At 40.0% G+C, this 14,909-nt stretch overlaps 1 protein-coding gene across 1 annotated transcript; it reads left to right on the top strand.

Moving 5' to 3' along the window:
• The first annotated feature begins 370 nt into the window (after nt 1–370).
• On the top strand, nt 371–13,490 carry gclm (glutamate-cysteine ligase, modifier subunit). The gene is made up of 7 exons (XM_050054646.1): nt 371–760; nt 3,013–3,075; nt 8,745–8,829; nt 9,155–9,211; nt 9,313–9,515; nt 11,453–11,567; nt 12,195–13,490. Exons 1-7 carry the CDS (start codon nt 623–625, stop codon nt 12,362–12,364), a joined length of 831 nt encoding a protein of 276 aa, XP_049910603.1. The 5' UTR covers nt 371–622; the 3' UTR covers nt 12,365–13,490.
• The last annotated feature ends 1,419 nt before the right edge of the window (nt 13,491–14,909 follow it).

Here is a 14,909-nt window from a genome sequence, read left to right as displayed (position 1 = left end):
TATACAAACACTACACCACCATCTAGCGGTCAAAAGTGGAACTGGATCCATTGCATCCATTCCAGTGACCAGTTCCGGTTTACAGATGCAGCCCGTTACTCAAGGAATCCTGACCGGGTTTTGCAGGACACGGATTTGTGAATGCTAAGATAGCGAAGGAATGTCCCACCTTACTCTGCCTTTCTCTGCCCCTGATTGGCTTACCCTGACTTTCTAACCCCTACTCCAACCAATCCCGCTCCTCTTGCAAAACCTAGCCAATCCAACCAACGAAGGCTGCGAGTTCTAGCCAATCAGAGGGAGCGTAGGGCGGGTCATTCCTTCCCTATCCTAGAACTCTGAAATTTGCTTACAGGACAGTCAGTCACAGACACCTCCGTGTGGGCGTGACCGACCGGCTTGCCTCCATACCAGCCACTAAGCAACCACCAAACCAGCAGGTCGGGCAGTACCGAGTGCAAGTCATCCTGACTACATCATTTTTTACAACACTTGCTGGGGCTGTACTGTAGTTTGCTAGCTAGCTCTGTTAGCCAGCGGGTACAGTAATTAGCAGCGGGTGACGGAGTAAACGCACACCTCCGTGGTTGGCAACTTGTGTTAGCTCGCCGCCGAGAACCACATGGAATCTCAAAACACCAACACGACCAGTGAGGCGAAGATGTTGTTGAACCACGCGAAGACTCTCAGGCTGCACACCGGGAATTTAGTCAACCGAAGTCGTCTGAAAAAGAAATGTCCGGGCTCTCCCAGCGAGGAGGTAAGATAACCTAAAACCTGTCTCGTGTAAAACAACGGCAGTTAACAACAGTTAGCTAACGTTACTTTTGTTGCGTTGTGCCTGTGTGACAGGATAGCTTATTAGCCTAGCCTGGAAGTTAATGGTAGGCTGCGTTACCTGGCTAAATATTTAACTAGCTAACGATAACGTTACCAGTGTGTGTTAAGTGATAATGCGGCATGTGTGGAGTCAGCGTGATATGAACAGTCCATAAATACATGTACTTTCAAAAGAAGTATGTCAAATTGTACCTGTCGTAGTTAATAATGAAGTGGAGCAAGTTAACGTTAGCTTAAAAGTTTGAGTCATGTGGGTCTTGTTTATGTAATGAGGGCATGTAATATGATTCACTTTATTAACCAGGCAAAGGCGGGTTGTTTACTTATAGTAACAGGTGATTAATGATTGTTGTAAGCCGCCCATTCAAAACATACTTTAAGCCTGGAGAGATCAAGCATCACCTGTAGGCAGGTGTGCCATTGAAACGGTTTGTTTTAAGTTTTAGATAAGGCATTATCAAAGAGCAGTACTCAAAATCTATTGAAATGGTCATGTGACAGTCAAAAATGTAGTGCTATACATACATGTGTGTATATATATGTATATATGTATATAATATATTTTTAGAGTCATTAATGTGTTGATATTTTCCTTAGAATAATACTGTATTTGTAAATGTCAGTCCTAATTTCTCTGAGTCTAAATTGATGTCTTTGTATAGCTTATTTGTAAAACCCAAAGATATTCAGTTAATAATAAAAACACACAGGGGAAGGCAGCAAATTTATATATGGTTTGTATGTATGGTTTTATTTCCTTTTTACTGTTTAGAGTTTATGCAGTTTTATGTGCGCGCAAATAAATAAATACCCACATTTAAGAATGTGTAACTAAAAGTGTTTGCCATTTTGCTTGAAGGTATACTATGCAGGATTTTCCAAAAGACAAAGTCTTTACAATGTACATAAGTAACCTTAGGTAATCTTCTGCATCTCACCATTAAGGCTGTTCATAGCCAAGCCCCTTCCCACCTGTCTGAGCTCCTTCATATCTACACACCCTCCCGTACTCTTAGATCCTCTTCTTCAATCCAATTCACATCACCATCTGCCCGCTTGACTACCATGGGCTCTTTAGCCTTCAGCCCTTCTGCCCCCCGCCTCTGAACTCTCTCCCCCACGATATTCGCAGTATCGACTCCCTTTCCACCTTCAAATCCCGTCTGCAAACACACCTTTTAAAGCTGGCATATTCAGTCTGATTAAATGGTGACACACATATTGAGACCTGCAGTGAAGATGATTTTATTATGATGATTTTACTTTTTTTTTTGTCAAGTCATTTTATTACCTTTTATTGTATGTTATGAAATTGTCTCATTTTATGATCTATAGATACATTGCTTCTTGTTTTTTTTTGTCTTGTAGGTCCTTGAGTGCTTTGAAAGGCGCCTCTAAATAAGATGCATTATCATTATCATTATCATTATTATTATTAGCATCCCTCTCGGTCATCACCTATGATCCACATCCACTGGAAGTGTGTGATGGTGTATTTTTCTGCTTAGACTCTGCCCTCTACCTGGATTTTATTATTTCCTGGGCTCAGGAAGTTTATGGGCATGTTTCCCCATAGTGCTCATGTGAGGCTGTGGCTTTACAAGAAAAGGTAGAGACGAGGTGCCAAGAGACAAGGCATCACACATGTTGACTGACTTATCCATGAATGACTACTCATTATGACACTGCATTTACACTGTGGTTATATAAAGGTGTGGTGGCAATTTCAATGAAGCGTGTGGTCTGACTTGTTTTACCTTTTTAATGATAAATGAACTGAAGCATCTCCAGGTTGTTGTTTATTTTTTAACATTTTCTGCGCTCACATGCACATTTCTCACTTATTCATACACTTATTACACCACTGATGCAGCTGGCCTCCTCACCATGCTTATCCTTTTGTAAATCGTTGCACAATATTAAGAATTCATCAGCGCTTTAACTTGACTTGTCTTCTCTCCTTTTCCCACACTTTGAGCCAGTTTTGGATGTTTGGATGTTTATAACACGTTGCAGTTTATGAGTTGGCAGAGAAGGATATCGCAGCTGTCCAGATGTGTCGCTGAGCATTAAAAGCTGTTCAGCTTCAGTCAAGTTTCAGGGACCCTTTTCTGAGAATGTGCATGTTTGAGGGATATTGATTTAACTTTGTTTTTCTGTTTGACATTTCAGCTTCAAGACTGCATTCAAGCCACACTGAGCGATTGGTTCTCCGCAACAAAACCGCCATCCGAGGTGGGGAGACGTTTACAGTTCTCTTAAAGTTTTCATGTAGTAAATGTATGAGTATAGCAGGACATCTAATACAGATACTCCTCTAAAAGTTTTGCATGTTTTTATTGACACAGAGAAATGAACAGTTGTATTTGCACTGACGGTCATTTATGGTCAGACCAGCAGTATGTGAATGAGCAGTCCCAGTCCAAGCACTGGGACTGCTGTCGGGCAGTCCCAGTGCTTGGAAAAATAAAATAACTGTAGTAATGGACATCAAAGGATGCCTGTAGGCATACTGAAAAGAAGCTGTCATGATGAATGTTCATGCAGTGCTGGCTGCCAAAGGCGCCATTCCAAACGTGCGTCTGTCTGTTGGGGATGGGGGCTGGGTGGAGAGCACAGGAACTTTGCTATGGGGATTTTGCTCGTAAACTCTTGTATGATTTATGACTGATGATGAGAAAGAAGTGGTCATTGGATAATCTGTTTTCATCAAACTAACGTGTTATAAAAATACTGAAATGGAGGTTAAAAGGCTGCAGATCCAATGCAGTGAACGACCATTCCTGCTGAACACACCCCTGCTCTGCCTGTTTTGCCAGGCTCAGCTAATCTGCTTCATCTTTTATTACCGCGCCCACTGAACTCAGATGGGGCTGGGGGAGGTTTGAAAGAGTTCAACCAAAGGCTCTCAAATACTTGCAAATACAAAGCTTATTAGACACATCCCCTGCAGGGAAATGTCAAGTGTGACTTATGGAGTCATTCACCTCAGGTTGAGTTTGGTGGTGGCCGACTAAAACACACAGGTTTTGTAATGCTGTGACTATGTTATAAACAAACATTTTTTTAAAGTTCATGCCTCGTTATTCTCTGCCTCTTTTTTAAATGCACTTTGTTATGTAAATGTGACAGCAATTTTACATTTAGATCTCATGTCTGAATAAATGCAGAGTCGTTGTTACGTGAAAATCCTGACAGCAATCTCATCGGGTCGGCTCTAGTATCATTTCTAGTATCACTTTCAGACTTAACCTGACAGCATTCTGACTTGGATGCTGCTAAGTTTAGAAAATTACATCACTTTACTGTAATGCAACCTTTAAAACCAGGATAGACAACATTAATGATATTATAATATATAAAATCTAAGACAATATGTAGTTTAATATCATGATATCGGTTTAATATCGATATATTGTCCAGCCCTATTATCAAGCCTTTTGTGCAAATAAAATCGTGTTGGTTTAATAAAGCACAAAATGCTATGAAAACTATTTTGGGGAGATTCCTCTCATGATAGAATGGTCTAAAAATGTTTTTCCCTTATCATGCAGGGAAAAATATTTAAAAACAAATAGTGATAATAATAACCTTATTCAACCTCAAAAATACCACACTGAGACTGGTTAAGAGGACGAAGTTGAGAGAATTAAGTCAAGAATACCCAACCAAAAATCTGAGGAGGGTGAAGCACCAGACTCCAAACATAACAAGAAAAGCTCCTGTTTTGAAGTGGAAATACTTCTGCAGAAAGTAAATGCCAATTGAGCTGTCATATTTAGTAGCATCACACAAACAGATGCAGGGGACGCATTCATCAACCACCTGACCTGCACACCACCAACTTTGCATTACAGTAGCACCATTGTCAAGACTGAGGACAGAGACAAGCGCCACGGTGCTTTCCAAACTGTTTAGAGTTAGAGAGGGAGAGAGGTTGAAGATGAAGGTGAACAATGACACGCAGTGTTTCTGTATGCTATTAATAACGTACACAGAATGCTGCTTTGTCATTTTTTGTCCCGCCTGCCTGAACTGCCAGTGATATTTTCTTGCATGAACAATCACTAATTATTAGATGGCATGATTCCCATGAACACAACTGATGTGAACTGAGGAGTTAATTTAATGTTTATGCCAAGAAACTGTAATACTTTTGGTAAAATTATCAAAAATAATTAGTAAAAATATTATAAATGATACAAATATTGCGGTTTAAATTCTACAATAGTATACAATTGTAAAACTGAAGAAAATGCAATAATCTTTTCTTTTTTTTTTAACAAACATACCAGTACAAAATGTGCCCTTATGTGTGTGTAGATAGTGTTCTTACCTAAGAACGTTGGTGAATGTCAGAATCTTCATGAAAACTGCATAAGTGGGATTTAAGGAGAAATTTCTTTGTGGTGAATGAGGCCCATTGATGTAAACAAAAATAAAAAACAATGACCGTCCAGCTTACTTGTACTAGTACTAGTACTAGTAGTAGTAGTAGTAGTAGTAGTAGTAGTAGTAGTAGTAACAATAATAATAAACTTTATTTGTATTGCACCTTTCTTAACAAAGTTACAAGGTGCATGCATAAGGAATAAAAAATACAGTGACAATAACATAGTAAAACAACAATAAAAAAAACGTAACAACAATAATGAATAAGTCAGTAAAAACAGAAGGAGAAAAGAGAACAAGAGCATAGATGCACTAGACTGCTGTCAGCAGGTCATGGAGAGCTTTAAAAGTTAACAATAAAATTTTAAAATCAATTCTAAATTTAACTGCCAGCTAAAACTGGAGTTATTTGCTCAAATCTCCTTGAACCGGTGATCAGTCTGGCAGCAGCGTTTTGCACCAACTGCAGACGGTGGAGACAACTCTGGCTAAGACAGGTGTAGAGAGCATTGCAGTAGTCTAAGCGGGAGGACACAAGGGCATTTACAATTTTGTTGAGGTCATGGAAAGATAAAAACGATCTAATTTTAGAAATGTTTCTTAGGTGCATAAAACAAGATTGCCCAGTTTTCTTAATATGGGCCTCAAAACAAAGATTAGAATCAAATAAAACACCGAGATTTCTTGCAACATCTTTGATATTCACAGCCAGAGAGCCATGACTGTTTTGGAAATGGGATCTGGAACTGAGGGGGCCAAACAAAAGAACCTCTGATTTGTCAGTGTTGAGTTGAAGGAAGTTTTGGGACATCCAGCATTGGATGTCGACAAGACAGGCCGTGAGGGAAGCAAGACAACTGGGGTTAGAGGATTTAAGTGGGGCATAAAGCTGGGTGTTGTCAGCATAACAGTGAAACTGAATGTTGTGTTTGTGGATAACCTGACCAAGAGGGAGCATATATATTGAAAATAATAAAGGGCCAAGGATAGATCCTTGTGGGACACCACAGGAGAGATGGGCAGATGATGATGAGGCATTGCCAATAACAACAGAAAGGGTTCTCTCTGAGAGGTAGGAACGGAGCAAATTAAGGGCAGTGCCACCTAGACCTACCCAGGACTCTAACCGGTTCAAAAGTATGGCGTGGTCCACCGTGTCAAAGGCTGCACTTAAATCTAGGAGAACCAGAATTGAGGAGTCACCAGCATCTAGAGTTAAAAGAAGATCATTTGTAACCTTAACCAAGGCAGTCTCAGTGCTATGATGGGCTCTAAAGCCAGATTGGAACTTTTCAAATAAACTGTTGTTACTCAAATGAGTAAGGAGCTGAGTGGAGATCAATTTCTCTAAAATCTTCGATAAAAAGGATAATTTTGAGATGGGTCTGTAATTAACAAGAAGATGAGGATAAAGACCAGGTTTCTTTAAAATAGGTTGGATTAAAGCATGCTTAAAAGAGGAGGGAAAAACACCGGAGACTAAGGAGTTATTTAAAATGGAAAGGATGGTGGGACCAATGGTTTCTAACACCTCCTTTAAAAAAGATGTGGGAATAATATCCAATTGGCAAGACGAGGGCTTCATATGTGAAATGGTTTTAGTAAGAGTTAACAGAGTGGTGGGTTTGAAGTGATTGAGTGATGCTGAAATTATAGGTGAGACTGAAACAACACGGGTAGATGATGTGGTCTGAAGCCTAATGTTCTTAACTTTGTCCCGGAAAAATTGGAGAAATTCGTCACATTTTTCGGAGGATGGTTCAATAGGAAGAGACGGAGGGGGGAAATGACTGAGTTAGTCACTTTAAACAGGGTCCTAGGGTTATTACTGTTATTGGCGATGATGTTGGAGTAATATGTGATTTTAGCATTCTTAACAGCCTGTTGGTAAGATGCCATGAGTTGTTTTAAGCAGATAAGGTAAGTGGTTGATTTATTTGCCTACCATTTGTGTTCTGCTCTTCTGCACTGTCTCTTGATGGATCTGGTATGTTAATTTAGCCACAGTTGTGGATTATGTTTAGGGATTCTAGTTTTGAAGGGTGCAATAGAATCTAGGACGTCCATGGTGTTGGTTGAAATAAGTTAAAGTATCGGAGGCACTCTAATTGTAAGTTAAAAATCCTTTATTAAGCCATGCATTACCAGTGTGCTGCCATGTGTGCCCTGGGTCACATGACCTCTTGATGAGTTTTAAATTGAACACCTCTCCATATTGCATTTTATACCCTGATCAAGACTTTTTTAGTCAAAAACATTGGTAATCCATGAATTGAAACACCATTGACTTCCATTACAAGTGAGCTGGACAGTCATTGTTCTTTATTCTTGTTCGACCACTTGACCTATCCTTGAAGAGCACCTTATTTCAGCATCACCAACACCAAGTTTCTTAACCCAGCGCAGCACTACCTATTCTTTCTTAAGATGGATGTTACTGTAGTCATTCAGATCACAAACTTTTTGCAAAAATTAGCTTTGCCAATTTTTTAAGAGGAAGGAACTACCTTCATCACACTGTTGGATCTAAATGCTAAACACAGTGCTTTTTGGTGAGTAACATTAAATGTAAAAAGTAACTTTTGCTTGTTTACAATAAATCTCCAAAGGGAACCTTAACTTAGGCCCGGAAAATAATTTAATTAGTTTATCAGTGATGCAGTCTGTGGAAAAAAACACAGCTGTAAGTTTTTGACTCTTAGCTGATTTTCCATGGTGCCATCGCTCCCTCTTATTATGCACGGCAGAGCTGGAATAAACCTCCAAACCAAGTGGCAACCTCCAGGGCTAAAAACTGAAGTCAGTGCGAAAGTTCCAAAAACTGCAGTTGCTCTAATGACCACTTGAGGGCGGCTCCAAGAGCCAGTCAGTCCTCATAAACGGCAATGTTAAAACCAACTTTACAGCAGAAGTAAATATGTTTACAGCCTGGTACAAAAAATTATTTTAGTCTCTATAGCTAATTTCCCCCTTCATAACAACTGCACAGGGGTGATTTTTATTTAACTCACTGGTTTACATTATAATTTTATTAAGGCTTAAAGTTATGCTAGTTTAAGGGCAGGCTACTTGAGCGACAGGCATCGCTACAGTCCATAAGTCAGATCCAGCCGTCGCTCCTTACAGCTCCAACCTCTCATCCTAATTTGATCACCCCTGGCTCCAAAAAAACAAGATGACAACAGCCACAATGCCAAACTGGAGACTCGAAATGGGAGTCCACAAACCAACGGATGATGCACAGTAGCTACGTCCATTATTTTATACAGTCTGTGGCCCCAGCCCTTTGTTCTTTTAAATCAAGGCTTAAAACTTTTATGTTTGCTTATCTAAAGCACTCTGAATTGTGTTTGCGTCTGAAGTGTTATATAAATAAACTTGCCTTGCCTTGCACAGTAGATGCCAAATATTGTTAAAGCATTATGGCTTTAAACATTTCATGTCTGGAAGGGGTTTCAGTCACGAAAACACATGACACACTTGGAATATAAAGTTCGTGTCTTGTCATGTAGGACTTCCCCGACACACTGGACTGCTCCATCCCTCAGGCAACAGATGCCATAACACCGGAGGAGAGGGAGGAACTGAGGGTTTCGGGTTAGTACTGGTTTTGTCATCAACTTTAGTGTCTTGGTGGAATGTGACGGGAGCCCTGCTTCAGCCTGAACTCTTCCAGATAATCTTTCTTAACCTTTTCTCTTGTGTGCAGTGCAGCGTAGTGATTAAACTGTACTTTTGCTGTAGATACAAAAGCTGTTAAAGTGAATTCCTGTCAAACATTTTTATTTATGTATTTATTTGCCCCACCTATGGTAAGGACCACTGATCAAGTAATTTGACTCAATGATCAGAGCATCCCCACACTATAAAACAACTGCGGTATGTGTGGGACGACATGTTTATGGTTGCCTTTCCTATGCAGTCAAGCTGTTCCTGTGTGAGTCGGTTGAGTCCTCCATCAGAGACGCCGTGGAGATGGGTGAGCTTTAAATCTCTTTCATGTGCCTTCTATAATTACACACAATTGATATGAAACTCAACTCTTCTCGTCATACTACTTTATTTGTCTCTCATTCCTAGTCTGCCAGACGCTGGCAGTTTCCCAGCTCGACTCTGTCATCATAGCGCCACCCTGGCCTCTGGAGGGTGACAGCCAAAGTTTGGCTCACCTTCAGCCAGCCTGGGAGGAGCTGGAGGCTCTGGTCAGGAGCCAGCGGATTGCCGCCATCGGCACCTCTGACCTGGACAAAGATCTGCTGGAAGAGCTGTACAACTGGTCTCAGGTGAGCGGGAATCTTGTGTGTGTGTGAACCGTAATTTGTGTCATCACTGAGCTGGGCAGACACTGTGCGATTTTATTGTGTGTGTTTACTCATATTACACATTTTAATCTACTCTCCTGCATGGTCGCAACCTGAGACTTCTATGTTTACACTGTATGGCTCATTTGACTGCCTGTGACATGGTGCTCAAACTGAATGTAAGCAAGGTCATACATTGACAATTCCAACAAAGTTTATTCAGATGAGATGACTGCATCCCCAACAGTGTTGACAAAGAAAGAAAGGCAGCATTACTTTGTAAGATTCCACTATGAATGAAAAGCGAAAAGAAAAAATGAAGCTGCAGCTGTTTGGGGAGGTGCAGACAGTCTGATCTGTCTGTTCTGCCGCTAAGTTTTGTGTCTCAGCTGTCTCAGTCAAAGCCACAGTTTTAGCCACAACATGTGTTGTTCTACTCCAGTAACATCTAGTGATGGGTGAATAAAGCACAAATAGGGCTTCCTGTCTGTTTGTGCTGAAAAAAGATTTGAAGCTTTGGGGGCTTCAGCAAACACAGCGACATCTGGTGGCTTGAAAACTTATAGCAGCTCTTTAAGACTGGAGCCAAAGCTTTACAGCACCTCACTGATTTGAACCCGGAATGCACAATATTGGATTTTTTGCCGATATCTGATATGCCAATATATAACAACTAATTTGGCCGATAACCGATCCATTTTTGCCCCACCTAATTTTAGTGATTATCAAGTCTCTTCTGTAGTGGAATTAACATCATATTATGCATATTCTTATCGTGATGGCCCACCAGCAAATGTAGACACGAAATACAATGCTTCTCAATGTATGTAATATTCATTCATTGTGCAGAATAAGAAAAAGCATGTTGGTGGCGTTCATTTTAAAGCCAATATAGGCTGGTACCGATGACGTGCCAATTTTATTGCACATCCCTAATTTTAATGGTTGTTTTCTCATGCGTGCAGTTAAAGTTCAACAAACCTGCATGTTAATATTAAATCTGTAATCTTTGGTTCAGAGGGGATCATTTAATATATATAATACATGATACTGTGCACCATGTTAAAGTACAATAATCAGTTAATACGTTGTCCAAAATAATTGTGCTGACAGAAACATAAATGTACCTTATTGGTGTAGTTTAGGTGTCCACTGTGGGTTCATGGGTTTGAACCTCTTGGTTGAAATTAATGTAATATTTAATGATTTGTAATGTGATGTGATTGGAAAATGATGTTCATTAAATTGGCATTATTACATGGTATGAGGTGGAAAGGTTCTCTCATCAAGTGTTCACCTCTCTTTTTATCCCACTAAAGTGCCTGTTACAAAGTTTAGCTGCAGAATTATGAAAACTGCCAAACTGCATGAAAGTCTTTCTGAGGCATCTGTGTCATTTGAACCTTCAGACATCAGTCATACGGTACTTTGTGATTTGGTACAAGCTCCAACACAATGTACTGAAACAGTGCACTTCACAGGAACAAGCTTTCACCAATATCTAATAATGTTAAGACAAGGTCAGTGCAGTTTATAAGTGACTTTCTGACAAGCCAGAAATCCAAATAATGGTCCAAGAGCCTGATTATTGATCATTCAAATAATTAATCAGGTGTCGTGACCTCATCAAACTAAACGTGAAACGACAAATCATCTTGCAGAAATTCAGTCCAATTCTCAATATTAGTCTGGGCCAACTCACGGTTGAAGTTGGGGTTAATCTGCCAAGTGTCTACTTGGCATTAGAGGCAAAAGAGATGTTGATATTTGATAACAGGACAGGTTTACCGCTAATATATAATTAAAGCAGGAAAGTGATTTTCCATTATGAGCCTCGGCCAGTGTACCACTGTGTGTGCCGTTTTCCACGTTGAACCACAGATAGCCAGTCATTGATGACGTACTGTGTCTTGTACCAGGTGAAGCCCAGCAGTAACCAGGTCAACCTGGCCTCCTGCTGTGTGATGCCTCCCGACCTGACAGCTTTCGCTAAGGAGTTTGACATCCAGCTGCTCACACACAACGATCCCAAAGGTGAAATTCAGTTTCTCTTTTTTGTCAGTCAGATTGGTTTAAAGGGAAGTTCTTTAATGGAAAGCAGTTTATAAACAGAGTGCAGGTGTCCCAAATATGACATTAAATGTTAAGCCTTGTGATATTCTTTGTTTATTGTCAACAACATCACTGAGGAAAAAACCCTGTCATGGAGTGTTGTTCCTGTGGGCTCCGGCAACACTAAACCCCCACTAAGCTTACCTTAGAAGGACTAAATGCACAAACCTGCTATTGTTAAATATCCCATGGAGAGAGACTCTCACTGCAGCCTGTTTTATTCTGTTCTGAAAATGTCGGCATGCAGCCTCGTTCTGTGGACGATAAACGAGGTGCAGACTTTCCCGTGTCACCGGTAATTAGAAAATGCAGTGAGTGCTGGATGGAGCAGTTAGTGATAACAACCCCGCCCACATTTAAGGGTACTGTTTGCAGTGGAAACACTAGGGTCTAGGTACCATGTCTGAAGGGTTACTGTTGGTTCCAAAGGTACCATACTGAAAGTGATTGGTGGAAACAGGGCTTTAAGTATTGTCGTTCACAGTACCTGTAATTTTTTTTCATGAGTTTTAACCCGCTCCTGTCTCGGCGTCATGTTTCCATCCACAGAGCTGATATCAGCAACCACATTCCAGGAGGCTGTGCAGGAGGGAACGCAGGACCTGAACATCGCTGACTGGAGGCTGGAGTGGGTCCTGCGCTACTCCATCATCGTTAAGAGCAGGGGCATTATCAAGGCTAAGGGCTACCTTGTCAGTGCGAGGAAGGCGACCCCCTAGCATACCCAGCTACAGAAGAAGACACATGGATGAAGCCATTTTCCTCCTTTTTCCATTCTCACACACACAAACACAACATGCAAAGTAACAGCTCCGATTAAAGGATGCTGCCGATCACCATGAGTCTTGACGTCATTGTTTTATCTTACAGATAAGGTTGCATCTTGATCATGTTTGATTTCTTCAGTTTAATTTATGCAGGTGTTCATGACCCTCATCTCAGTGAGATCAAAAAGTATCAGTTTAAGAGAAAAGACTGTAAAAGTGATCATTTTGCAGATGACTGGTACAAGAACAGACCAGCCATTTATCGACACGGTACAGGCTGCTTTAATGATGGAAAATGTCTGTTGTGAAACTTTGATCCAAGGTGAAGGTCCCTTGACCTTGTTCTGACTCAAAGTGCCTCTCATCTTTTTCTCCTCCTGTTTTCATACCTGTTTGTCTCCACTATGTCGGTGTGACTCAAGCTTTAAATATTTCAGTCTGGGTGATTATGAGTAGATAAGGCACAAAGAAAAGGTAGAGATTTGTTGTGTTTTCATACAGAATGATTCCAAACATTGTGAAAGGGTAGATGGGTAAAAATCACAAAAAGTCAGGTTTTATTCTTGCAGTTGATTTTACCTGCAGAATATAAACCATTTGCATTCCTCAATTGATAAAAAATGATGCTCTAATTCAAATTAAACTTCATATGAGATGTTTATTTTATGATGCTGATTGACTTTAACAGGTAAAGCAGACAACTTTATATAAAATATTATTTTATCATGCATTCTTTTCTAACCGTATGCTGTTTTTGATGATGCATTGAAATACTCACCCACTCTGTGCTCATGAGATTAATTTGAGAACTGAGGGTACAGCGATATTTTGAGATTGACATGCATAGCAGACTTCTGTCCTCTGCGTGCATTGTTGTTAAAGCACTGGAAACTCCACGCCAAGGAGATGTCAAAGTTCTTTACTCTGAGGAAGGAGTTTTTATTTAAGAAAAACAGTTGTTTTTCCAAACAGGATCCAGTTAATCTCATGAAGACGAATTATCTGTTGTACTGTTGACATATTTAATGTTGTCATATATCTGTATATCATGAATTGGCTTTATTAAAATTATGAAACTGATGTTTGTACTGTCACTGGTGTGAAGTATTTAAGAGATGGGATGAACTTTGGCTCATGTGGTTGTTTGATAAAGGAATTAAGATTTTGGTGTTGCCAAGAAATACAAAAATGGTTCTTGTATGAGCTGAATTAATGAAGTAGGAGATGAACTCCAACTTTTTGAAACGTTTCTTACTCTGTCCGACAGGGTTTTGAACCAGGGGTGTATTCCATCAACACTGCTAAGGAAATCTGCGCTTAATGTCCATCAAGCTGTTCCACTGACACAATCCAGCCCTGCTTAATTAACATTAACTCTAGTCAGGCTGGAACAGAGTAAAAAAAAAAGGAATGAGTCAGCATTTTTGCATTCCCAGTTCCCTTTTCTTGAAGTCAGTGGGTTTTTGGTTAGATGCCCTAAAGAAGGTCTGTGGTAACACAAGCTTACAAAACATCTACATTTTGCTCTACAACATAAATGGCAGTAACCTCTGGCATTTCTCACAGTAGACATACTGTGCATTCCAATACCCATACTACCATACTATAAAGTGTAATAATAACTTTTATTTGTAGAGCACTTTTCGAGCTGAAAGCACAAAGGGCTTTCCAAGAAGAAGAAAATTCAAAACAAGAGCGACACTAATAAAACATTTGCATATACATATACTTTCACCAACATCTACACTTGAGCACATATATACCTGTAAGCATGTATACATATACACATGGTTGCAATGATAAATGACAGCCTGTTCAGATGACTGATGACCAGCTGATATGTAATAATAGGAATATTAATTGTTTCACTGAATACAATAATCATAAATATAATCAACAACAAAATGGCATAGTATTGAATAACTGACAATGTATAACCTCTGTGTTCTTACTGCTGTGAATATATGTTAGAATCTACAATGTATGCAGTTATTACTTATTGCAAAATAACAATCAGAGCTGTACTGGTTGACCTCCATCTCTGGCGAGCTCAGCGAAGAGTATTTTGTTTTATCCCCATGGTAACAGATATATGAGTAAGAGGGTCAATGCTCAGGGTATAACATTATGAGGAAGTAGTATGTCCCGATCATGTGCATACTGCATGCAACGGTTTGTACTTTTTAAGGGCAGCTGCAGTACCCACTAAAAGTAAAAAGAAAAGTATGTGATTGGAACGCACCAGGGCGCTGCAAATATAAACGCTGCAGTCAGTAAAGCAAAAGAAAAGGAAGAATTGCACAGTGTTTAATAATTTAGTAATTTAATAACACCTATTCACACATAGGTCAGATAAGCTTTGGACATGTTGAGTCAGGGGATGCAGCAGCCGGCATGTAGTGTCTCCACTTACCTACAGATATAGGCCTTCTATTAGGTACAACCACTGAGAGACTGACACCTGTTGAAGAAAACTATTAGACATCCCTTGTACATA

Source organism: Epinephelus moara, chromosome 10 (assembly GCF_006386435.1).
Source record: "Epinephelus moara isolate mb chromosome 10, YSFRI_EMoa_1.0, whole genome shotgun sequence".
NCBI lineage: Eukaryota > Metazoa > Chordata > Actinopteri > Perciformes > Serranidae > Epinephelus > Epinephelus moara.
Note: the sequence above shows the minus strand (reverse complement) of the source record. Positions and strands in the feature narration are given on the sequence as shown.